This window comes from Sorex araneus, chromosome 4 (assembly GCF_027595985.1).
Source record: "Sorex araneus isolate mSorAra2 chromosome 4, mSorAra2.pri, whole genome shotgun sequence".
Lineage (NCBI taxonomy): Eukaryota > Metazoa > Chordata > Mammalia > Eulipotyphla > Soricidae > Sorex > Sorex araneus.
The window spans coordinates 204,335,050-204,359,729 of NC_073305.1; the positions used below are offsets into that span (position 1 = coordinate 204,335,050).

The window sequence follows — 24,680 nt, forward strand, 5'->3', positions numbered from 1 at the left end:
GCTTCCTGGTTCCAGGACTGCGCGCAGAGAACCCAGGATGGCTCGGGGCTGGAGTCCCGAGGCCCACCTGTGCTCCGAGCAGTTCTGCTCCGGGGCGGCTCGGCACTGCCGCGCCGCCAACGACGGGAGCCTGCAGTGGGAGGCCCGGCAGGGGCGCTCGGCGGCGTCCGGGGGCCTCGCGGAGACGGCGCCAGCCCCGCCGGCCCGCAGCGGGGGGCTTCCGGGGACGCTGGCGCCCGTGCAGCGGGGGCTGCAGGCCGTGTTCCTGCCCCGGGGCTTCCCTGACAGCGTCAGCCCGGACTACCTGCCTTACCAGTTCTGGGATTCCGTGCAGGTCAGCCCGGCAGGAGGAAGTTGCGTGGACACCGCCCTGCCGCGCGTGTAGAGAGGTGGCAGGTGCAGAGCGGAGCTGGGACACCCCGGCGGACTGGTGACAGTTCCGATCCACCTGCGCCCGTGCCCACCCTTCACTCCGTATTTTCTTCTCCAGGCGTTCGCTTCCAGCCTCTGCGGCTCCCTGGCCACGCACGCAGTCCTGATTGGCTTAGGGGTGGGAAATTCTCAAGCCTCCGTGTCGGCGGCCACCGCCACCTGGCTCATCAAAGGTGAGCGAGACCCCCGGAGCCTCACTGAGCGGTGCTCGATGACCAACTGTTTCTTGGGCCTCCTTCGTTTCCTGCGGTGACGCCCCCAGCCTGCTCTTTCCCCGCCGCCGCCGTTCTCCCCCGCCCCCCCCCCCCCGCCGCAGGGGTTCGGGCCTTTAGCAATGTGCTGGGATTGGTGATGCTGGTATTTGTGGGCGTGACTCCCCCCCAAAGCCCGGAAAAGATCATACTGACTTTATTCAGCTTTTTGTAAACCTGCCCTGTCATTTCTAGCAGATGGACGGGAGCCTTGAGAAACCAGACAAAATTAAAGACTTTTTTTTTTTTTTTTTGGCGGGGGGTCACATCTGGCAATGCCCAGAGCTTACTCCTGGCTCTGCACTCAGAAATTACTCCTGGCGGTGCTCAGGGGACCATATGGGATGCTGGGAATCAAACCCGGGTGGGCCACTTGCAAGGCAAACGCCGTACCCGCTACGCTATAGCTCCAGCCCCATGCAATTAAAGACTTTTCTAGGCTGATATGGGCCGTAACAAGTTCTACTAGGCAGAAAAATGAATGGGTTAGTTTTCTTTCGAGGGTGGTAGGGCTCGGTCGGGCACATTACCCAACTAGTGCTGGTCAGGCCTCTAGCATTCCATTACTGGGGGAAAATGAAAACTAAGATCTCTGGTAGGTAGGGCCCAGCACAAATGGTTCCATATTGGCTCTGATGTCTTTTTAGCAGCCCCAACTTTATCACCCACTGCCTGCATAGCTTCATCCTGAGCATTAGCTTTACAACACTTTTTCCTCCAGACGTTTTTTTTTGTTTTTTTTTGGGGGGGTCACACCTGGCAATGCACAGGGGTTACCTCCTGGCTTTGCACTCAGGAATTACTCCTGGCGGTGCTCAGGGGACCATATGGGATGCTGGGAATCAAACCCTGGTCCGCCGCGTGCGAGGCAAACGCCCTACCCGCTGTGCTATCGCTCCAGCCCCCTCCTCCAGACATTTGTTTAGTTCATGTGGAACACAGACCCTCTCGGCCAGGGATCCCTTGAGTCCCTGTTCTCTTTTTCTCTTACTCAGTGGAGGACTGGATAGGAGTACAGTTATTAAGTGAAACTATAGCTTCCTGAGGTGGAGGAAATTGATTAGTTCTAGGGAAAAAAAAATTTTGTTGGTCCTGAGTAGAAGAGAGGGAGTTTGGGAAAGATAAAAGACATCCTAGAAAGCTTGCCATAAGCGGGGTGGGAGGGCGGAGTGCAGAGGGCAGTTAGGATGGAGAAGGGACCACTATGACAATAATAGTTGGAAATGATCTCTCTAGACTAGAACTGAGTGCTGAAAATAAGTAAAGAGATATGCATGATAACCTTTCAGTATGTATGTTACAAATCGTAGTGCCCAAAAGGAGCACGAGAAAAAGGAGGGGGGGGGGGAGGAAGGGAGGAGGAAGAGGGAGAGAGAGAGGGAGAGAGAGAGAGAGACTACCATGGAGAGGGGGCAGGAGGGAATAATTGGGGAGATTGCTGGTGGGAAATGTACTATAGTGAACAGTAGGGTATTGGTACATTGTATGACCAATCATGAACAACTTGGTAACTCCATTTCATGGTGATTTAATTAAAAAAATAAAAAGACATCCTAGATACTAGGTGATACTATAAATCAGCTTTCTGAAGACCCAGTTATAACAACAGAAAAAGATACTGTTTTGGTACCTTGCCATGTAGAACAAAGATGGAAATTGGTTCTTGTTCTTCCACAACAGGATGACCCATGCTCTCTTCGCTTTTTGTAAAAAAAAAAAAAATGTAGTTCTATTATTTAAAAATTTTTTAGTTTAGGCCATGTTACTAATCTCTTATACAAGGGCTTAATGGCTCCAGGATGAAATAGAACAATCTTCACACACTTTCCTCTAAGAAAACTTTATTGGATCATTTTTAGCGGGTTATTCATAACAAGCAATACCCAAAATTGTTTCGGTTCTGCTTTGGGGGGCACAGTTTGGGATTTGGGGTGGAAACATTCGAAATATGGTGGTGGGAAGGTGCAATGGTGGTGGGATTGGTGTTCAAATATTAATTGTAATGAATTACTGTGAACAACTTTATAAAAATAAAACAATTTTTTAAAAAAATTTAGTTTAAACACCGTGGTTTACAAAACTTTATGGTAGGGCCTCACATCTTCACTGTCCTTTCACTGCTGTTCCCAGTAGGGCTTTAAGTCAGACTCCCCATCTCAATAGATTGACCACATCTCAAACGAGCTTCTCAGAATATCTTGGACATTTAGAAGACATCCACTTGTACTTTTGCCTTGAAGACTATGCAGACTGGCCAGATAGGATTCATCCAATTTTCATAACACCCCATTATGTTTAATTTGGATCTCTTCCTTTGCCTCATAAAAACTAAATGAGATGCACTAGAAGCATTAATAATCAATAGGTTGTGTGTCATTATCTTTTTTTGGCCAGAGGAGGGTAAAGGTCTCCTAAGCAGTACTTAGGGTACTGGCTATTCTCAGCTTAGGTATTGGCTATTCTCAGCTAGCTGGGCGACCAGTTCAGTGCAAGGACACGGGGGTGCAATGCTACTCAGACCCTATGGTAGCTGGGGATTCCCTGGGCCACCCCAGTGGTGCTGGGGGCCCCCAGGGCTATGCCCAACGATGTTCAAGAGACCACGCATGCCAAGAATTGAAGTCAGGTCAGACATACGCTAGCACCCTAACTCTTGTACCTTGCCCCTGTGTTTGTGCCATTTCAAAGTACTGTTATCTTCCACTAGCATGTTACTTACATCTCTTCACCCCAGGGAGGCCATTAAGGAAAAATTAATATCAATTTAAGACATGGAGAGATACCTATCAGTTGAGTCTGTTGAAAGAAATCCTCTTTTTCTTTAAATTGTTTTTATTGAAAGAAATTTAGAGAGTTGTGAGGCGAGAGAAAGAGGAATATGTGTTGAGAGAGAACATGGGCTGTAAGCTGAAATCCTCTTAATTAGAAAGGATTTTACAAACTCATTTTCATAAAATTTAGGAAATTTGCAGTTTTATATAAGGAACTTCCTGACACCTATTTAATGTTACATATAGTGGCAACTGTGTAACGCTGAATTGCTGAATTACAACTCTCTTAGTGGAAAATGATGCTCATTATCATGAATGTAACAGTTAATATTTTGACAAGGTTCTGTGTATGCAGACTGGGGTGATAAAACAGTGGGTAGGGCATTTGCCTTGCATGTGGCTGACCTGGGTTCGATTCCTCCTTCCCTCTTGGAGAGCCCGGCAAGCAGGAGAGTATCCCGCCCGCCTAGCAGAGCCTGGTAAGCTACCCATGGCGTATTGCATATTCCAAAAACAGTAACAAGTCTCACAATGGAGACGTTACTGGTGCCCGCTCGAGCAAATTGATGAACAACAAGATGACAGTGCTACTATATGAGCAGGCATTTTACACACTTAATTGGAATATGTGCCTTTCACCTCTGCAGCTGTCAAGTTAGGTAGATCGTTGATATATTTTTGCAAGGAGGAAGCTGAGATTGGGAGATTTAATAACTTCCCTGAGGTCGTATTGGGATTTGAACCCACGCTCTACTGACGCGTGAGCCCATTTTTGCCAGGATTTTAGAGTAGAGCCAACCATAATTTTCGGCAGGAAGCAGATAGATTCCTGAGATGAAAGCCTAGCCCAGTGAGCTCTCGCCTAAATGTAATTTTGCCATCTTCAGAGACACTAAGTTGATCCAACAGGAGAATCATAGCTAGAATAATGAAATTTGCGTGTGAAATAAAATATACTCAAAGGGAAGGCAGTGGGATGAGTAAAAGAGGAAGGAGACATACAAAGAGACCGAAGTGGGGAAGCGGAGGAGAAAGAGGGGAAATGTGCTGAACATTTGCTTCTCAGAATGATGTAGCAGCTCCCTTGCCCACTGATTATCACTGTAATGGGGGTAGACACAGTCTTGCCGTGTCCTCAGATTCTTTCTGAAAATCTGGACATCAAATTTTTTAAATGCTCCATTTTCATTTGCAAATTGTCTCTGAGTTCCGTTGCTTCTGTGGTAAACAGGAATGAACCTTCAAGCTCAACCTCAGAATTATCCTGAAGGCTGAGAGGCTGGTGGTTGGGTGTCCACCAGGGCATGGGATAGGTCCATCTGTTTTCCTCTGAGAATGGGGAAGCTGGCCAGTGTCACCACCTTTATTCATCATTGTACACTCCCAGCCTACTTTTCCATAACCTAGTTTGCCTCCAGTTGAGAATCCAAGGGATGGGGGGCGGGGGGGGGTGCTGGATCGATAGCACAGCGGGTAGGGTGTTTGCCTTGCACGTGGCCAACCTAAGTTCGATTCCCAGCATCCCATATGGTCCCCTGAGCACTGCCAGGAGTAATTCCTGAGTGCAGAGCCAGGAGGAACCCCTGTGCATTGCTGGGTGTGACCCTCCCCCCCCAAAAAAAAGAAAAAAAAAAGAATCCAAGGTATTGGGCTCAAGTGCATTGGACATCCTCTGTGAGGCCCCAGACTGTGAGGCCTGCCCTTTGGGTCTAAAACAGTCTTGTCTTGTAATTTGTAATTCCCCTTCTTGTAGGTGGGCTGACTAGAGGCATTCCAGGTGAGAGGGGAAATTTGTAATTCCCCTTGCTGGGTTCAGTGTGAACCTACTGTCAGTCCACAAAGTGGATAGACTTCACGAGGGGTCAGCAAACTTTTGCCATGAACCAGATGGTAAATATTTTTGACTTTTCAGTTGTACAGCTTCAGTCAGAGTGACTTTTGTTTTGGTAAATTTTTACTTGTTATGTTTTTTTATTGAATCACCTTGTCACCGTGAGATACGGTTACGAAGCTTGCGTGATTCTCAGTCATACAATGTTCCAACATCCATCCCTCCACCAGCGTACATTTCCCACCACCAGTACCCGCCCCTGCTCCTCCTAATCCTGCCACCCTGACACCTCCAGCCTGCCTCTACTGGAGGGACCTTTCTCACTCTCCCCCTCCCCCTCCCTCCCTCCACTTCCCTCTCTCTCCTTTTGGGCATTATCGTTTGTAATACAGATACTGAAAGGCCATCTTGTTTGCTTGCAGTCAGTGTGACTTGATTCTGCCGTGTGTCATGAAAATAGCCTTAGCGATTCCAAACAAATGGTGGCATCTGTATCCCCGTGACACGTGGGCTACAAAACCAGTTGAAGCTCCAGATCTTTCGTTTGAATCTGATTTTTATTCTGATTGCCATCTATTTCTGCAATAGATTTGGAGCCCAGAACTACTTTCTGGTGGTTCACTTTGGTATTCCTCATGTGCCTCCCGTAGTGCCTGGCGCAGTTATCATTTGTTACACAAACGAAGACCTAGCTCTAACTCTCCTAAGCCTGAGGAGGTCTTTTTCCCCCCTCTGCCAAGTATCTTCAGTCTAAACTACAACCAGGTCTGTAAAGCTAGAACATCAATAGTAAACTGAACTTTTGACAACTAGTTTTGGGGGTGGGGGTGGGGATGTGTGCAAAACTTTTCCCTGGTGTCTAATATGCCACTGAGTGAATAAGCTAGACTCTACACATTCTCCTATTTATAAACGTTTGTATTCTCAGTTTCGTTTTATTTCTGTTATAGTGCTGCAAAGAATATTTCTGGTTCAGCGGCTGGAGAGATAGTACAGGGGGTAGGGCACTTGTCTTGAACAAGGCCAACCTACTTTCAATACTGGCATCCCATGCGGTCTCCCAAGCACCACCAGGAGTAATTCCTGAGCTCAGAGCCAGGAGTAACCCCTGAACATTGCAGGGTGTGAGTCACAAAATAAAATATTTCTGGTTCATATTTTTTGGTATACCTGTGTACATATTTCTCTTGGGGATGTATTGAGAACTACTCAGTATAGATACTTCTGAAAGAGGGAGCCTCAGTTTCCCCTTGCCAGCTGCTATAGGCTGCTTCATTTTTAACTGTCTCCATCGTAAATTTTTTTTTTTTGCTTTTTTTTTGGGTCACACCCAGCAATGCACAGGGGTTTCTCCTGGCTCATGCATTCAGGAATTACCCCTGGTGGTGCTCAGGGGACCATATGGGATGCTGGGAATTGAACTTGGGTCGGCCACATGCAAGGCAAATGCCCTACCCGCTGTGCTCCAGCCCCTCCAAAAAGTTTGAACTTTTATGCAAATGCTTGGGCTCTTTCTGAGGTTGGGGAAATTTAAAGTTTCCCAAGATATAAATTCTTCCCCAGACCTTGGGATCACCAAAGAATAAGAGACAGAGGGGTAATACCTGGGCATATGGTGAAATATACAACCTAAGAGGTTTTAAGTAGACAGTCCTCACCAGCTTAAGTGGAATGCAAGGTGTCAGTCTTACCTCAGCAACACAAATAGACCCTAAATTAACAAGACATCTATGAGCATCTTCTGAGACTTTGATCAGTAACACAAAGACCTTGTATTCCTATAAACAAGCCTTACCTAACTTAGTCCTGTACTAAGTATGGGGACTTATCTCTTCTCCTTCCCAACAAACTTTTCTATTTTCTGACTCTGAGTCTGAGCATCTTTATTACTCCATATACGTGTTCTTGCAAATATTAAAGAATCTGGGAGCCATGGAGAAACACAGAGCCCCGCTGTCACTGCTCCTGCGTCCTGTCTGACACTCATACAGTCACATCTGTCTAAAACTGACTTGCCAGATTCAACTTCCAAGTGGGCCAAGGCGAATGAACCGTTTGAGTGCCAGGATCTGCCAGCTTACCACCCCCCCCCCACACACACACACACAGAGCGGCTGTTGCTCCCTTGTTCCTAACCCATGTTTCTTTTCCTCAGATGCAAGTGGCATGCTGGGGCACATCATCTTTGCGTGGTGGAAGGGGTGAGTGTCTTCCTGCCCAGCCGACTTCTGGCCATTCCCTGCACTGTTTTTCTGCGATCCTTAGCCGTGGTTTCCATCCCCATCTCTCCAACTAGTTTCCGGGGGAAAGGGGAGTTACCAATTACATCATCAGACCTAAGGAGCCTGTAGTTAGGACTCTGTCCGAGTAATTTTCCACAAAACTTTGCCTTTGGTTAGCAAAGCCACAAAACTTTCCCTTTGGTCTGATGTCTCCAAGAACACTGATACTTTTTTCTATAGTGTTTTTCCCTCTGTGGACTCTGGATTAGTGAGGGGACCACTGAACGGCCTTCTGGCTGATGGCACCTAACGATGCCGCGGTGACAGTGTTGGAAGAGATGTGGATTTTCTTGTCACTTCATAACTGACAATAACCTAAACCCACTCCTTAGCCTAATACCAGATACACTGTTTTCTCACTTAAAGTTTTTTTTAAATTACAGGCAGTGTGATACACAATATTGATAATAGCAGGCTTTCATGGAGAAAGTATTCCAGTACCACGCCCCCTGCCCATGTCTGTGTCCGCCCCCGGCCCTATTTCTCCAACCTCCCCCTTCCACTGCTGTAATATCCTTCCTATCGAAGACCAGTTCTCAGCTTCTATTGCCTTTGCAGTATTTGTTGTTTCATTACTGTGTTACTTTTTATAACACATTTTCTAAAATGCAATTACAAGCCAATCTTTCTTCCTCCATAGGAGCAAACTGGACTGTAATGCCAAACAGTGGAGGTGAGGAGGGGCTGTGTCAGGGTGGGTCAGTCCTCTCTTAGAAAGGTGTTTGAGGATCGGAGTGATACCACAGCGGGGAGGGCATTTGCCTTGCACGCGGTCAACCTAGGTTTGATCCCTGGCATTCCATATGGTCCCCCAAGCACCGCCAGAAGTAATTCCTGAGTGCAGAGCCAGGAGTAACCCCTGAGCATCACTGAGTGGGTGTGACCGGAAAAAAAAACAATAAATAAATGAATGAGTGAATGAATTAAAGGTCTCTGACCTCTAACCTCTGATTGCTTCATGCAGGCTTTTTGCTGACAGCCTCAATGATGTCGCCATGTTCCTTGAGATTATGGCTCCTATATTACCAGTGTGTTTCACCGTGACTATCTGCACGAGCAATCTGGCCAAGGTACACAAGCTAGGACCACAATATCCAAGATACCTGTCTTGTACTGTAGGTGGGCTAACTAGAGGCATTCCAGATGAGATGTGTAGGGGCTGCAAGAGGATTTGGCAGGGAATCTGGCCTGGTTAGAACCTGGGGCGTGACAAAAGAATGAATTTAAGGTGGGAAGGAGCAGCGTGGATCAGGATCCAGTAGCAAAACAGCACAGACCCAGCAGTGGAGATGGAGAAGCAAATGTGAGCGTGAGCTCTCAGGAAGATGAGCTGCTCATCCTCATCGTGCCTGCCTGTGGCCTTACCACGATGAGGGAGGTCTGGCACGATTCAGGAGAGAGCTCACCTGTCTTCCTCACAGCCGTAAGTAGCCAACACAGAGTGAAGACTCTAGAAATCGTGTCAGACCCATCTGACCCATAATTCTATTTCAGAATCACTTTGGTGTTTCTTCAGGGCATAAGTGATATATTCCTCGTGTAACAGTATTTTGTGATAGAAGACATTTAACTTTCTTGGCCCCATCACTAGCTGCTGTGAGTACCCCCTGTGCCCAGGCCCTCAAGGCAGGAACCCTCAGAGAAATCACTGCTGTAAGTGTGAACCAACGATTGTGACCCCTGCCATCTGTTTCAGATGCTGCTCTAAATGTCACCTTTTAAAAACAAATGATTTTTGTAAAGTTGTTGATAATTTATTACATTCAGTATTCTCAACACCGACCCCACCACCAGTGCACCTTCCCATCACCTTTATTTCCAATTTTCCCAATCACCCCTCAAGCCTGCCCCAACAGAAGGCCCCGGATAATTTATATTGCTTGTTGTCACTAATCACTGTCATCCTATTTCTCAGTGATTTGCTCGAGCAGGCACCAGTAACAGCTCCATGTGAGACTTGTTGTTACTGTTTTTGGCATATCGAATACGCCACAGGTAGTTTGCCAGGCTCTACCATGTGGGCAAGATACTCTTAGTAGCTTGTCGGGCTCTCTTAGAGGGTTGGAGGAATTGAACCCGGGTCGGCTGCGTGCAAGGCAAACGCCCTACCCTCTGTGCTATTGTTCTAGCCCCATTGCTTGTTATAATCCACTAAAAATGATCAAAAAATATTTCTTAGAAGGTATGTGGATATTGTTGTATCTCACTATGGAGCAATTAAGCCCTTGTAGAAGAGATTACTAACATGTTAATATTTGTGTTTATATTTTCTTAATCTTGTTGTTACTGTTTTTGGCATATCGAATATGCCACGGGGAGCTTGCCAGGCTCTGCCATGCAGGCAAGATACTCTCGGTAGCTTGCCAGGCTCTCGGAGAGGGACAGAGGAATCGAACCCGGGTTGGCCATATGCAAGGCAAACGCCCTATCTGCTGTGCTCTCATCCAGCCAGTTACTGATTAAAGAGAATATTCAATGAAATGAGTCTCACAATGGAGACGTTACTGGTGCCCACTTGAGCAAATCGATGAGCAACGGGATGACAGTGACAGTGACAGTGATTTTCTTAATCGAGATTAGTTACCTTCTACTTTACATCCCATCTAATGGATGTGGTACACTACTCCTGTTTCATCAGTCGTGCAGAGTTTGAGATGTCACATCCGGGACGACTCAGCCTGATGCAGGGGTCCGAAAGCACCCCTGCAATGTGTTGTTGATCTCTTTCGAGGTTTATCCATGAGTCTCTGGATCACGGCCAGTTCATGAGCTTATTTGGCCCAGAGGTAGTTCGTGGGTGTGAGGGCCAGGCTTTGGGGAGGTGACTGCCAGGGAAATGGGAGGTAACCCATCCCTGACTCTGGGAGAGCTTGGGCATTTCAGTCACAAAGCCCACGTACCTGAGTTTTTCAACAGATCAATTTCTGGATGAGGCCCATCCTGAGCACTGGAGTCCAGCCATGCACATGGCGGAGACTGTAGGGTGTGGAGGCTTTTGGCTGCCAGGGCTCTGTTTGGGCAGGTAGTAGCCCTTCGCCAGGGCACCCCAGATATAAACGTCACCTCGTGGGCTTCAGTCTTTTCCTCTGTCAAACACGGGAATAAAACAACATCTCGCAGCCACCTACCCGGAGTTCCATTCACAGTGATTGGTATTTCTGTCCCCAGAGTAGAAGCACCAGAAGCCTGGCTCTCATCCATGCCTTTGTTTTTCTCTCCTTCGCCTGTCGTTAGCTAAACCCCTGCTCCATCCTGTTACTTTCCTTCTAAAATCTTTCCAGTTCATTTACTCCTCTTAATTCCCTGTCACCTAGAAAGCCGTAGTTACTTTCCCAAGGAATCTCCCTGCTCCCATTCGTGCCTGTCTTTAGTCTTCAGAGCAACCCAGTATCCTTTAAAGCTTGGAAATCAATTCAGGTCAGTTACCTGCCCTCGTTACTTTTGGAGTCAACCGTTTGCAAGGGGGTTGGCAAGAGAGTGTAACTGGTAAGACCTTGCATGTGGCTAGCTCTTGATTTGGTACCCGGCACTCTGTGTGGTGCCCTGAGCAATGCCAGGCATGATCCGTGAGCACAGAGCCTAGAGTTAAGTTCTGAGCACAGGTGGGTGTGCCTCCCACCACCCTCCCCCTCGGGGGAAAAAAAAAAAAAAGAAAAAGTTTACGATGGTGGATGTGATCAGGTCCTTGTTAGTCAGCCTTGTTTTGAATTACTTTTCTCTTTGAATAGTTTCCTATGCTCTCATGTAATTCTTTCTTATTATCTACTAGTTTGATGAGGTCTCCGGATGGTATCACAGACCCTAAAACTGACTTATAAAAGATACGAACATGAGATGAAGGAAGGTGACTAGTGATGCTCATCAGTGAGCTTTACTGTCCTAGATCTCAGAGGGGGAGAGCAGTTACCTTGTGAAGGTCAAGGCCATTGGAGGGCATTTGAATGATCTGGAAAGCTGGAGAGCCCTTAACTAGGGCAAGAAGACAGCAGCAGTCATTATAAGCAGACAGAGTGGGGCTAGATAATTGGAAATTGGACGGGGTCTGGTATCTCAGCAAGGGGGATAGTGCAGCTGGAGTAGAAGTTGAAAGGGAGGAAGTTCTGGACTAAGAACGGTTTTTGAGCCTCCATGTAGGGGAAGGAAATTAGCCAGGCCCACAGGTACAATGGCAGGCAGAACTTCACTTTCCTCTCGGAACAAGATAGGAGACATAAGCCTACAGGCGGTGCACGGGGGGAACTAAATATAGCTTGGTTGGGTGCTTGCCTAAAGTCTGCGGTTAATCTCAAGCTTGTTTCTCCTGTGGATATCCCTGCATTGCCAGCGCGTTTGACTCCCTTGCTCTGCTCTTCCCTTCCCCACCCAGTGCATTGTAAGTGTGACCGGGGGGGCCACGCGGGCTGCCCTGACCATGCACCAGGCCCGGAGAAACAACATGGCTGATGTGTCTGCCAAGGATAGCAGCCAGGTGAGCAGCCAGCATGGGAGGGATCAGATAGCGGGGCAAGGGGGCAGGTGGCCAATCAGCTGGGGTTCCTGGAGAAGTTACTCAGCTCATTGGGGTAGAGTGGGAGACTGCTCTGCTCTCAGGATCAGCAGGCGGGTATAAGGGCACAGGCTTTAAGTCTTTTTTCTTTTTTTTTTGCTTTATGGGTCACACCTGGCAACGCACAGGGGTTCCTCCTGGCTCTGCACTCAGGAATCACCCTGTCGGTGCTCAGAGGACCATATGGGATGCTGGGAATTGAACCTGGGTCGGCTGCATGCAAGGCAAACGCCCTACCAGCTGTGCTATCCCTCTAGCCCCAAGGACACAGGCTTTAAGGCACAAATCCCGTGTACTATCTCAGCCCCTGTGTATCGCCCATGTGGAGAGATGTGTTTGCCCTTGACTTCCCCAGGCTCTAGCCTCCTTTGGGGACGTCAGTGTTTCAGCAATAGGACAGTTTGACAGTTCACTCATTAACAGCAGTCTAGGGAATTCTAGAAGGTTTTCAGTCCGGGAGGAAATAATGTGAAAGGCGCTCAGGAATATTCAGCCTGGGGGCTGGGGTGATTGTACTGCAGGTCAGGCACTTGGCCTGGCATGCAGCTGACCCAGGATCGATCCCCGGCGTTACTGCAGGCTCCTGAACCCTGCCAGGAGTGTTGCCTAGGCACAGAGTCAGAAGTAAGAGCTGAGCACAGCTAAGTGTGTGGCTTAAAACACAAACAGGAAAAAAAAAAAAAAAAGAAAAACAGAATATTCAGTCTGGCTTCATTTTCCAGGAGACACTGGTCAACCTGGCGGGGCTCCTGGTCAGCCTCTTGCTGCTTCCCCTGGTGGCTGATTCCCCAAGGTAAGGCGGCGTTAAGGGTGAAGAGAGGTCCAGCTGGGCCTCTGTCCCCGTTAACTCTCTCCCCCTCTCTACCCCAGTTTCAGCCTCGGGTGCTTCTGCCTACTCACTGCCCTCCACATCTATGCCAACTACCGGGCTGTTCGAGCCATTGTCATGGATACCCTGAACGAAGGCCGGCTCTGGCTGGTCCTGAATCACTTCCTTGAGAAAGGAAAAGTACTTGACCTCACAACAGCCAATCAGATGGAGCCTTTGTGGACAGGTGATTTAACCCTCCACACCATCAAACCTGGGGGCCCCAGTGTCTTCCCCTGTCTGGTCACCCTGACTTGAGCTTTCCACAGGTTTCTCGTCATCTCTGTCCCTGTCCCTGGGAGTATCCCTGCACAGCGTAGTGTCCAGGTGAGTGTCCTGTTGTCTCCCCACCGGCACTGCTGCTAACTCTGCTCTCTGTACACGCGCATTGGCCTGTCCTTGCCGACACCCTCCTCACCCTGTTCTCTTTCCCCTGAACAGACTTGGGGACTGCGTGGCTCTCTGGAGGGCGGCAGCATGTCACAGAGTAGATGTAAGGGATTTGCTGGGGGAAAGGTGTCTGGGAAAACAGGACGAAGGATGTATTGGGAAACGGGATGAGTTTGTAGGAAGAAAGATTAGGAGGAATGGAAAGGCATGGTTAGTGGCTAAGGGATAGATTGGAAGTAGATTAAGGATGGCTGAACTTGGGAAAATTCTGATCGAAAGTTCAGTGGTAGCTGTTTATTTGACTAGATGGCCTTTTCTCTCCCCTCTCCCTCTGCACTCTCCTCTTTTTCTTCAGTGTCTCTGACCTGAAGCAGCTGGTGACGGGACATGAAGAATCCTACCTCCTTCACTGGAACCAGTCAAAAAGTAAGTGTGCTGTGTTCTGCCAATACCCTAAAGTCAGCCTCTAATTTCTCCAGTCCCAGGATCCCATGTTACCTATACACCCTGGACATTTGGAAGACTAGCTGGGGTCCTGAAGGCAGCCCTTGCTCTAGACTTGATGCATGCAAGACCTGCATGTCCCCGAGGAATTCATTTGGGTCATCTTTCAAATGGACTTAGCAATACCTGCATTGCTACCAGTCATACAGATTCACAGAGAGATACTCCCAAAACGAGATTTGTCCACTATATTGTTAGTGGACAAATCACACATTTATCATTTTCATTAAATTATGTGCATAAGTAGAGCATATTTATGTAAATGTGATTCATTATAGATACTTGAAAAAGTAAACACAGAAGCCAGGGAGATGACTGTTTTGCATGCTGAAGTCCCCGTTCAATCCCTATCACTGCATGGTCCCCTAAGGACTTAGGTGTGACACACAAAAAATCCCAATATATTTTTGCATGCTGAAGTCCCCGTTCAATCCCTATCACTGCATGGTCCCCTAAGGACTTAGGTGTGACACACAAAAAATCCCAATATATACATATACATATATATATATGTATATATATTTGAGTATATATATTTTTACTTATGGAATAGATAGAATACATAGTCAAATAAGATTATGTCCTCTGGGTTATCCCTGGGTTATCCCTTTTTCCACATCTGTGGTTACTTCTTGAGGAAACTGACTTAGAATTTTTGGGTTGCTGCTCTTATGTTAAAGGAAACTTTGCATGCAGGGGTTGGAGCAATAGTTTATATCCAAAGCACATACTTTGCATGTGGATGCCCAAGTTCCATCCCCAGCACTGCATGGGCCTCTGAGCACCCTTGAGCACAGAACCAGGAGTATCCCCCAAAGTACTGCCAGGTATGGCTCCAAAGTCCACCCATCCCCCCCAACACAATACTCCCCCCACACACTCCACCGACATGCATGCAAACTACCTACACCTCAGCACGCTGCTAGGAAGTTGTATTTGGGAATTGGGCATTTTAGTTAAGCGAGAGCATTTGAGAAGAGCAGGAGCTGATTTGGAAAAGAAAAGGTAGAGATGACCTTTAAGGCGGATGCCTCAGAAGGTGATGCTGTGGGGTAATGGGATTGATGATGTTTAGGGCAGTAATCCTTCCCGGTGTCTTTACAGACCAGGTCCGGGTCGTTCTGAGCAAGGAGGCAGACCCGGAGACTGTCCTAAAGGCTGCCACCCATGGGCTGATGCTCAGAGCCCTGCAGGGGGCGGGGCGCCTCCCAAAGAAGCTGGAGAAACTGCGGCTCCGGCTCCGAGAACAGTCAGGTAAGAGTCTCACCGTCAGGACTGCAGACCTGGGGTCTGGGGGAGGGATCTGGAAAGGATTATATGCTTCTGTTAAGTTTGGAAATCTAGAATGTTCTGGTTCTGTGCCTCACCCCAGGTTCTGAGAAGGATGCGTGGGTCATCGTCAGGGAGACGCACGAGGTACTGGACGAGCTGTTCCCAGAATTTCTGACAGGTACATCCTTGGAGCCCCTTGGCCTCTGAGGCCTTCTCCAAGGCCCTGCCTTCCTACTATTAGCCTTGGAACTGGGGGGGGCGGGTAGTGGGGTGGGGGGGAGACCTGAGATCGCTGTCATCTGAAGTCTGGGCCTCAGTTCTTTGTAGGATGAGGAAGTTAGACTTTCTTTGGGGCTTGTCATTGTTGTCACTGTAATCCCAGTTGACGCCAAAGACTGAGGTGGAGGGAGGCTCCCAAAGCATCGCTGCTCTTCTCTTTAGCACCAGCTCCATTCCAGCCCTTTTCCGTGGACTATTCCAGTGAATTCTGGCTGTATTCAGATGCGATTGGAGGGCTGGAGCCATAGCACAGCGGGTAGGGCGTTTGCCTTGCACGCGGCTGACCCAGGTTCGATTCCCAGCATCCCAGATGGTCCCCTGAGCACCGCAAGGAGTCATTCCTGAGTGCAGAGCCAGGAGTAACCCCTGTGCATCGCCAGGTGTGACCCAAAAAGAAAAAAGAAAAAAAAACAGATGCGATTGGAGCCTCATTTTATGCCAGAGATCACCCAGCAGAGCACGAAGCGCCTAAGCGGAGCCCTGAGCCTGCAGCAGGTGTATGCTCCTCCTTGACCCGCTCCCCCGGAGCCCAGGTGTCCTCCCCAATAACCCTGTGGCCTCCATGCCCTCTCCCCAGGACTGCAGAACGCAGGGTGGAATACGGAGAAGCACCAGCTCGAGGTGGATGAGTGGAGGGCCACCTGGCCCCTGGCTCCAGAAAAGAAGATCCTCTGAGCAGCCCGAACCCCGGGCCTCTGTCCGCGCGGGAGCAAAGACGCTTTGACCGCGACAGTGTGTGGGAAAGGCAGCTTTATTCCGTCAGAGGAACAGATGGGCCCGGCCTGTGGGAGGTGACTGCCAGTCAAGGGACCGAGGCCCAGGTGGGAACAGAGCGGAACGAAGGGGATCCTTGGCCTTTTCGCTTCTCCATTGTAAGCTCACCCCACCGCCCCTGCTCACTGTGAAACTGAGCCCACCCCCGGCTAGGGTTCAGGTGCCCAGAAAAGTTGACCTCAAGCGTAAAATCCCCAGAGGAAGACGGCCACAGCCATCATGAGCAGCGCGTTGAGATTGACCACACGGGCCCAAGTCGGGTCCTCACTGATGTCCTCCAGCTGCCTGTTCGCCTCAGCCACCTCCTCCTCCGTCGGGGGCGGGGGACCACTTGCCCCACCCTTGCTCATTCCACAGAACCAGAGCAGGCACTGGCGGAAAAAGCCTGGTGCTGGGGACCGGGGCTCTGAAAAGGATTGAGGTCTTACAGTTAGTCGGCAGGATCTTGTCACCCCTCCGCTTCCCAGTCCCAGGTCCCTGGGCTGTGTCTTACCCTCAATCTCCACTGCATGTTCCAGACACCCGTTTTGTACAGGGGGTGGGGTTGGCCCTCCCAGCTCATCAACATCCAGGTCCTCCCGCTCCTCCTTGCTGTGCCGGAGACTGAAAACCAGGCGGTGGAGCTGGGGGAGGGGGAGTGGAGACTCATGGGGGCTCTGTTTGGTCACCCCGACCTTGCGGCCACACTGGCACACCCTGACCCAGTCCAAGTTCGACTTCCTCCATCCCTCTAACCGCTGCATGTTATCCCCAGGCCCAGCCAACCCTCCTCAGCTGGAGTTTGAAAGCTATTGTACCATCACAGCGATTCAATACAAATTAAAATATTTTTAAAAAATAAAGCTGTTGGTCCTGTTTTATCACGCCCGGTGTCCTCTCCACATTCAGAATTTTACTTGACGCTCACTGCTGTGGTTCTTTGCGTGGGTGTTTCTGTTCATGGCATTTTCCTGCTGTCCCCGCTCCTGCCCCCCCTCTCCTTCCAGACCCAGTCCTTCAGTCCACCATTCGTCCTTCCAGACCAAGCCGTTCATGGGCTTCCAAGATACTGGTACTCTTTCCTCTGTGTCACCAGTCTTACCCCATATTTTAAATCCCAGGACCGTGCCAGAGACTGGGCACTATAAGTATCACCCCCAGACTTCTATAAGCCACCTCTCCCCAGGCCACCTCAGATAACTGTCACTGTCATCCCATTGCTTATCAACTTGTTCGAGCGGGCACCAGTAACATATCTCATTGTGAGACTTATTGTTACTGCTTTTGGCATATCCAATACGCCACGGGTAGCTTGCCAGGCTCTGCCGTGCAGCCACAATACTCTCGGTAGCTTCCCGGGCTCTCCGAGAGGGGCGCAGGAATCGAACACGGGTCCGCCTCATGAAAGCCAAACACGCCCTACTGCTGTTATATCACTCCAGCCCAACTTCAGATAAATGACACTTAAATTGAAACTCAGTATTTGCTTTGCAATTTGAACGCAGCTTCAGACTGGATTCCCAGCTTGCTCTCAGCAAACCCCCAAAGAGAAATTTTAAGTTCTCACCCCCGGGAGGGGGGGGGTGCGGGTAGACTTGACTTGCCAGAGGGCTGCACTGCCCACTTGGGTCGTAGCCTACCTTGATCGGAGCGTGGCACTTACGTGCTTTTGGGGAATGGGCTCCGTGCACAGTGAAATTAGGAGGATGAGAAAGCCGGAACACAGGAACAGCACGATGGCGAAATAGAGGTAATGCACCCCACAGATGATTGCTGGGCAGTTCGAAGGGCGCACGCAGCTGCCAGAGCCGAAGGAGAACTCGGGAATAAGGCGGGCCAGACCCATCAGCAGCCCGCCGATCAGGCCCCAAAAGGCGCCCTGGGGAGGTGGGGTGATGAGAGGGTCGGCCAGCCACCAGGGCTGCTTCAGGGCGCGGCTCAGGAGCAGAAGGACCCCTCACGCGCACCTTCTCGTTGACCCGGGGCACGAAGAGCGCGAGCACGAACACGGCGGACACGGGCGGCGCCAGGTAGCTGGAGACAGCCTGGATGTAGTCGAAGAGCTGGCCGCCCTGCGCCGCCTGCACCACCGGGAGCCAGGCCACCGACACGGCCACGATGAACACCACCCAGAGCCTGCGGGGGCGGCAGCGGGGCGTCCGATCGAGACCCTCGACGCCCCCCACCCTCCACGCGCGCGCGCCGGGGCAGGATGGAGGCGATGGTGGGGGTGGGGGTGGGGGTAGGGGTAGGAAAATCCGGGGCCCTCCGCACCGTCCGACCAGCAGGAGCTCGCGGTCGCCGGCGCGGGGGCGCAGGCGCGTGTAGATGTCCATGGTGAAAAGCGTGCTGCTGCTGTTGAAGATGGACGCCAGCGAGGACATGAGCGCGGCCAGCATGACGGCCAGCATGAGTCCGCGCAGCCCTGAGGGCAGATGGCGCCGCCGCCGTGAGGCCCAGCCCACCGGGGAGTTCCCACGGGTGCACGGGGCTCCCCAGGCGCCCCCCTCGCGCCCCGTCCTCGTCCTCACCGTTGGGCATGAGCTTCACCACCAGGCGCGGGTAGGCGATGTTGGAGCAGCCCACCTCCGTCCCGCACACACGCTTGCACACCTCAGGCACCACGCATGCCACCTCGTCTGCAGAACAGAGGACTAGGGGAAACCCCTGGTAGCGCAGGGTTTGGGGGCGAGGGACGCGGGGGTGCTGACACGGGAGCCAGGAACCCCCCAAAGGAACCGGGCTCCTTGCACGGGAGGCGGGCAGGATGGGGGTGCGGGTGGGGGCACAGGACTCGGCTGGGCAAGAAAGCAGACGTTACCCGGGTACAGAATGCGACTGATCATGCCTGGCATGACCATGAGGAACATGGGCATGAGCTTCAAGTAGCCGCAGAGGATGCAGCCCGCCTTGATGTGCGTCAGGTTCTTCCCAGCCAGGCAGCGCTGCACTATGACCTGCGGCGAGAAGCATCGGCCACTCATCCCCCTCTCCCCACCCCTCCACCCTCCCGGGTCCCTCGCTTGTCATTGAGACGTGCTCCAGCTCAGTGCCCAAACGCAGACCGTGCGCATGGCACCAGGGACCCGCCTCTTTGGGGCCCGCCTCAGCTCTCCTCGGCCTCTGCCCACCCAGCTCCGCCCTGCCAGGCCCTGCCCAGACTCCAGGGCGCACCTGATCGCTGCACCAGTACCAGCCGGAGACGATGGTGAGCCCCACGAGCAGCGCGGGCCAGGGCAGATCTCCGGCCACCGGGTCCCGCAGCAGATGGTAGGAGTCGGGCCGGGGATGGTAACAGGAGCTGGAGATGTTCCCGACAGCCGGATCCTCGGACACCGTCAGCGACGTCACTGCCCCCAAGTACTTGTCGAAAAGTCCCGAGTAGCCGCCCACCTCATGGAAAGCTGGAAGGCAGTCATGCCATGGCATGTTCTAGAACCCACATGGGCGATTGCCTTGCTCCGCAACCGAGCTGGCAGACCTCGGTGCGCCCTTGCCCCTTGGCTGAGCCCCCTTACCATAACCCATGAGGATGAAGGCGCCCCCGAGTATAACGAAGGTCTGCACGGTGTCCGTGTACATCAGCGCTGCCAGCCCGCCTGCAACACCACCAGGGTCAGTGCCCACGGCCAAGTCTAGTGTCCCTTCCCGAAGAACAAGTTTCAGAACCAAGGCCCAGACTCCATGCTGGGGAGGGGAGGCAGTGCTCAGGCATTCGGAGGCAGAGCCTGGCGTTCTCACTGAGTTCACCAAATGTGAGCTTCGTTTCAGCCCCTTCTGATAGCCCTTGGACCAGACTCCAGAGCCCTCTCATCACCAGTTTGCTCATCTAATTCTCTAAGGTCCCATTCTCCACCCCATCCCATCCCCGTGTCCGGGTCCCTCAAGCCACCTTTGGTACCAAGCCTGCTTCCTCTGGCCCCTTACTAGGATCCTGGAATCTGCATTTGGTGCTGGAGACTGGCTATACCTGCGCTGGCCTCCAGCCCTGCTCATGCAAAGTAAGAGCTTCTGAGCCTGCCCAGGTCCAGTACAGGCTCAGTGACTTGTCCTTCCAGTCCAAGTCCAAGGCATAGTGTGTGTGTGTGTGTGTGTGTGTGTGTGTTTCATAGATTTAGTTCTTCTTGAGAGTGACTGGACTGATAGCACAGCGGGTAGGGCGCTTGCCTTGCACGCGGCCGACCTGGGTTCAATTCCTCCATCCCTCTCATAGAGCCTGGCAAGCTACTGAGAGCATCCTGCCCTCACTGTAGAGCCTGGCAAGCTACCCGTGGCATATTTGATATGCCAAAAACAGTAACAACAAGTCTCACGATGGAGACATTACTGGTTCCCGCCTGAGCAAATTGATGAACAATGGGATGACAGTGCTACAGTGCTACCATGCAGTTTCTTCTTGAAACACATCACTTCAGAAGTTCTCCACCACACTCCCCTTTTCTTTTCTTTTTTTTTTCTTTTTGGGTCACACCTGGCAATGCACAGGGGTTACTCCTGGCTCTGCACTCAGGAATCACCCCTGGCAGTGCTCAGAGTACCAAATGGGATGCTGGGGATTGAACCCAGGTCGCCGCATGTGAGGCAAATGCCCTACCCACTGTACTATTGCTCCAGCCCCCACACTCCCTTTTTCTTTTTTTTTTTTTTTTTTTTGCTTTTTGGGTCACAACTGGCAATGCATAGGGGTTACTCCTGGCTCTGCACTCAGGAACTACCCCTGGCGGTGCTGGGGGGGGGGACCATATGGGATGCTGGGAATCGAACCCAGGTCAGCCGCGTGTAAGGCAAACACCCTACCCACTGTGCTCTTGCTCCAGCCTCCCCTTTTTATTCTTGACTCCCCTAACCCCCAGCGCATCTCCTGAGCAAGCTTTTCCCTAAGCCCGTGCCACAGCCACCTGTCACAGTGTAGATCATGGTAATGCCCAGGAGCGCGATGACAGAGGCGTAGATGTTCCAGCCCAGAGCCTGTTGAATGAAGACTGCCCCCGAGAACATGTCCACCTTTGAGAAGTGAGCAGGGGAGCAGATCAGGACCCAAGGGCCAGGCCTTGGACTCAGACCTGCCCTATGAGGCCACCCTTCAGAAGTCCCCCCATCTTTCCCATTCATTCCGTCTTTGCAGGTCCCACCCGTCATGGCCAGGGCTCCCAGAAATCTATTCCTCCCAGGCCAATGCCTCCCTGGAGGGATGGGATCAAGAATCATTTCTCCTTGGTCCCATCCCTCCAGGCCCTTCTAGAGACCTCCGCCCAGAGCGCCCGCCCTGCCAGGATCCCGCCACACCAAGCTCTCACACCGAAATCTTGGTGAAGATGTACAGAAACAGCGAGAGCACGGACAGGTAGAGGCGGATGCGGTGGCCGCCGAAGCGCTTGCGCAGGTACTGCGGCATGGTAATGACGCCCGCCGTCAGGTACACGGGTGCGAAGAGCCAGCCGAGGAGCAGCACCACGAAGAGTGCCTGGTGGGGGGGTGGGGACAGAGGGCAGGCTGAGGTGGCCTAGAGCAGGTCCCTGAAGCACCCCCAGAGGATGCTGCTGTGGACGATGCCCCCAGGAAGTAAGGCACAAAATCTGGACACCTTGGACCCGCCCTTGACTCAGACCATATTCCCTGACCTAGACGCTCCCCTTCTCCCATACCCCAGCCCCTGACCCCCAAATACCAGATCCCTGCACCTGACCCTCCGCTCCCCCTCCTCCCATCCCACTTTCTGTCTCCCAAGGCCTGGGACAAACCCTGATGTCTCCAGCCCTCCAGCGTGAGTCTCAGGGCCAGAGCTTTGTCTGCTTCCTGGTTCTGCAAGGACTTTAACTGATCCAGGGAGGCCCCCAGAGCGTAGCTTCAAGAAGCCTGGACCGCGCTGACTTAACTTCAAGCAGAGGCTGGGGCCTGGCCCCCGGCTTCCGCAGGGATGTCGGGAGCAGAGCGTATTTTTGTTCAGAAAGTGGCCACCTTTTTCAGGCCCCCAAGCACGGATCCCTACTGGAAGCCCAGCCCTACCCCTACTTCCTCTCACTCACCCCCTCCCTACCCCCCACTGCAGTCTCCAGGAGCGAAGCTTTCAAGGTTCCTACAGAGGGTGAGGGTTTGGGGTGAAAAGGGGGGACTCACATTCCACTCGAATCCAGCCACAGCCAAGCCACTGGCGGCTCCGGTCCCTGCTAGGCCCACAAAGTGGCCACTGCCGATGTTGCTGGCAAAGAGAGAAGCCCCAACCTGGGGCCGGGGGAGCAGGGTGAAGGGGAGCCCCGATGTTTCTCGCAGCTCCTCCCGTGCCACAGGCCAAGCCTCGCTCACCGGCCACCACACCATGCTTCGTCCTGCCAAGAAGTAGCCCCCCACAGTGCCTCTGTTGGTCCTGCACATGGACTGGAGGACACAGGCAGGGAGAGATGTGGATCAGGGGCACGGCTCTGGGCATCATTAGGCTTCTAAACACATTCCTCAGGCTTGTTCCAGGCTGAAGATTAACCGGCGCTCTGCTCTCCTGAGGGTTCACACATGACCCCACCCCACAGCCTCCTCTCCCAGAAACCCAGAGCGAAGCAGGCCCTACCCTGGCATCCAACTCTCCAAGTTGAGTCTGGCTGGTTTCAGCCTGAGTCTTCCCGGGTGCTTTGGATACGAGCACCATATCCAAAAAGAAGCCATCACCGTATCACTGTCATCCCATTGCTCATCCATTTGCTCGAGCGGGCACCAGTAACATCTCCATTGTGAGACTTATTGTTACTTTTTTTGGCCTATCGAATATGCCACGGGGAGCTTGCCAGGCTCTGCCATGCGGGCGAGATACTCTCGGTAGCTTGCCTGGCTCTCCAAAAGGGGAGGAGGAATCGAACCTGGGTCGGCCACATGCAAGGCAAATACCCTATCCACTATGCTACCGCTCCAGAAGAGCTACTTAGAACACAAAATTCTTTCTTTTTATAAAGCCGTAACATAGACAGGAAGAACAGAAGCCTCATTTAGAAAGCTGTCCCTGATGAAAATTTATCAACCCCTCCATGAGCTCACCCAAAGGTGAGCGAGCAAGGAATGGGTGTTGGCTGAGTCTTCCTGCAGCCATTCAGAGCGTAGCTTGCTCCTTTCCGTTCAGGTATCCCCTCCCGGTCCAGGTGTTCTGTCCTTATGGTCTATGGAAAGACTCTTCCCAAGACCCCCCACCCCCAACCAAACCCCAGAGCGTGGCCCCCAACAGTGTTCCCTTGATATCTCACCCACAGTCCAACACCAATGACTAGAAGGAAATAAGCAGCAATGACGATGATGTCAGCAGCGTTGTCAATAAGGACACTCTGGTCCCCCAGCCCAGGTGCCGAGCCTGCCTCTGTCTGTTCCTCCATTCTGCCCAAGATCTGCTCCTCAAAGGGTGAGCCCCTGGAATTCCCCAGGGAAGAGATTAATGGTTACCTCAGGGGCAGTGAGCCGGCAAGTCCCCCAGGCCTTGTCCCCCCACCTCAACTATGTTTAGCTGAATCAGGTCACATCAAGGCCAAAGGTGAACTCTTTCGAGATCAGGAGCACTCTTTCTGGGGTCTTAGCTCCCAGACCTTCCCAGGGCCCCGGGCTTAAAATTCCAATCAAGCTCCAGCGGGATCATTTTCATTTCTTTCCTTTTTTTTTTTTTTTGCTTTTTGTGTCACACCCAGCAATGCTCAGGGGTTACTCCTGGCTCTGCACTTAGGAATTACTCCTGGTGGTGCTTGGGGGACCAATGGGATGCTGGGGATCGAACCCGGGTCGGCCGCGTGCAGAGCAAACACCCTACCTGCTGAACTATTGCTCTGGTCCTGATGGATCATTTTCAAAGCCTATTCTATCATTTCTATGCTCAAGATCTTCCCATAGCTCATAGGAGGAAGTAAAAGATCCTCGGGCTGATGTTGAAGGCCTGTCAAGCCTCGACTCCTGTTTACCCTTCCCCTGGCTTCTCTACCAAATCTAAAATGAAATCACATCTCATATTGGTACCCTTGGTTTGCCCAACCCCCGTGTATCCCCAACTTTCACAAGATGCACCCCCATAGAATGCTTCCCTGCCTTCCAAATGGCAACTTCTACTCTGCCTTCAGTACCCAGCCCATGTTGTCTTTTCAAGAATGGTCTTCCTGATACAGTTAGGAACACATTGGCTAGCCCTTGGAAAGGCCAACCAAACTAGAGATGCCGCCAAATCAAGAAATGATCTGATTTATCCCTGGAGTTCCATTGCTCAGCACAGGACTGAATACAAAAAGGGAGAAGGTTGATGAATATCTACATATATGAGTGTAAAGTTAAAAAAAAATACTTTTTTTCCCCCCCCTAGAATGGACCTAACCTGGATGTCTGATTACAGCACTTAGCTTCATGCCAGAAATAGTCAACTGTATCACTGTAATCCCATTGCTCATTGATTTGCTTGAGCGGGCACCAGTAATGTCTCCATTGCAAGATTTGTTGTTACTGTTTTTAGCATATCGAATATGCCACGGGTATTGCCAGGCTCTGCC

General features: G+C 51.5%; 2 protein-coding genes across 3 annotated transcripts; one reads left to right on the forward strand and one right to left on the reverse strand.

Moving 5' to 3' along the window:
- On the forward strand, nt 1-16,139 carry RUSF1 (RUS family member 1). Its single transcript, XM_004615968.2, has 13 exons — nt 1-334; nt 491-605; nt 7,441-7,486; nt 8,208-8,240; nt 8,532-8,637; nt 11,934-12,035; nt 12,836-12,906; nt 12,984-13,168; nt 13,251-13,308; nt 13,727-13,797; nt 14,980-15,129; nt 15,248-15,325; nt 16,004-16,139. Exons 1-13 carry the CDS (start codon nt 38-40, stop codon nt 16,099-16,101), a joined length of 1,410 nt encoding a protein of 469 aa, XP_004616025.2. The 5' UTR covers nt 1-37; the 3' UTR covers nt 16,102-16,139.
- Nucleotides 16,140-16,377: 238 nt separating this feature from the next.
- SLC5A2 (solute carrier family 5 member 2) lies at nt 16,378-23,531 on the reverse strand. 2 transcript variants are annotated; one of them, XM_004615908.2, is made up of 14 exons: nt 23,406-23,531; nt 22,483-22,554; nt 22,297-22,401; nt 21,479-21,643; nt 21,078-21,183; nt 19,698-19,778; nt 19,354-19,583; nt 19,001-19,136; nt 18,711-18,818; nt 18,454-18,604; nt 18,147-18,315; nt 17,843-18,058; nt 16,694-16,823; nt 16,378-16,606 (listed from the first exon to the last, which is right to left on the reverse strand). In XM_004615908.2, exons 1-14 carry the CDS (start codon nt 23,529-23,531, stop codon nt 16,380-16,382), a joined length of 2,022 nt encoding a protein of 673 aa, XP_004615965.2. In that variant the 3' UTR covers nt 16,378-16,379. The 2 variants fall into 2 exon arrangements, with proteins under 2 accessions (XP_004615965.2, XP_004615964.2); XM_004615907.2 differs by having other exon boundaries at nt 16,378-16,823.
- Nucleotides 23,532-24,680: the final 1,149 nt, after the last annotated feature.

Excerpts from the sequence above, each read along its gene's own strand:
- SLC5A2 (XM_004615907.2), bottom strand. The coding sequence starts at position 23,531 with ATGGAGGAACAGACAGAGGCAGGCTCGGCACCTGGGCTGGGGGACCAG. Across the intron at positions 19,137-19,353 it reads GGTACTGGTGCAGCGATCAG|GTCATAGTGCAGCGCTGCCT; the intron begins GTGCGCCCTGGA and ends TTCTCGCCGCAG. Across the intron at positions 18,605-18,710 it reads GGTGAAGCTCATGCCCAACG|GGCTGCGCGGACTCATGCTG; the intron begins GTGAGGACGAGG and ends ATCTGCCCTCAG.
- RUSF1 (XM_004615968.2), top strand. The coding sequence starts at position 38 with ATGGCTCGGGGCTGGAGTCCCGAGGCCCACCTGTGCTCCGAGCAGTTC. Across the intron at positions 13,169-13,250 it reads GATGGAGCCTTTGTGGACAG|GTTTCTCGTCATCTCTGTCC; the intron begins GTGATTTAACCC and ends AGCTTTCCACAG. Across the intron at positions 15,326-16,003 it reads GTTCCCAGAATTTCTGACAG|GACTGCAGAACGCAGGGTGG; the intron begins GTACATCCTTGG and ends CCCTCTCCCCAG.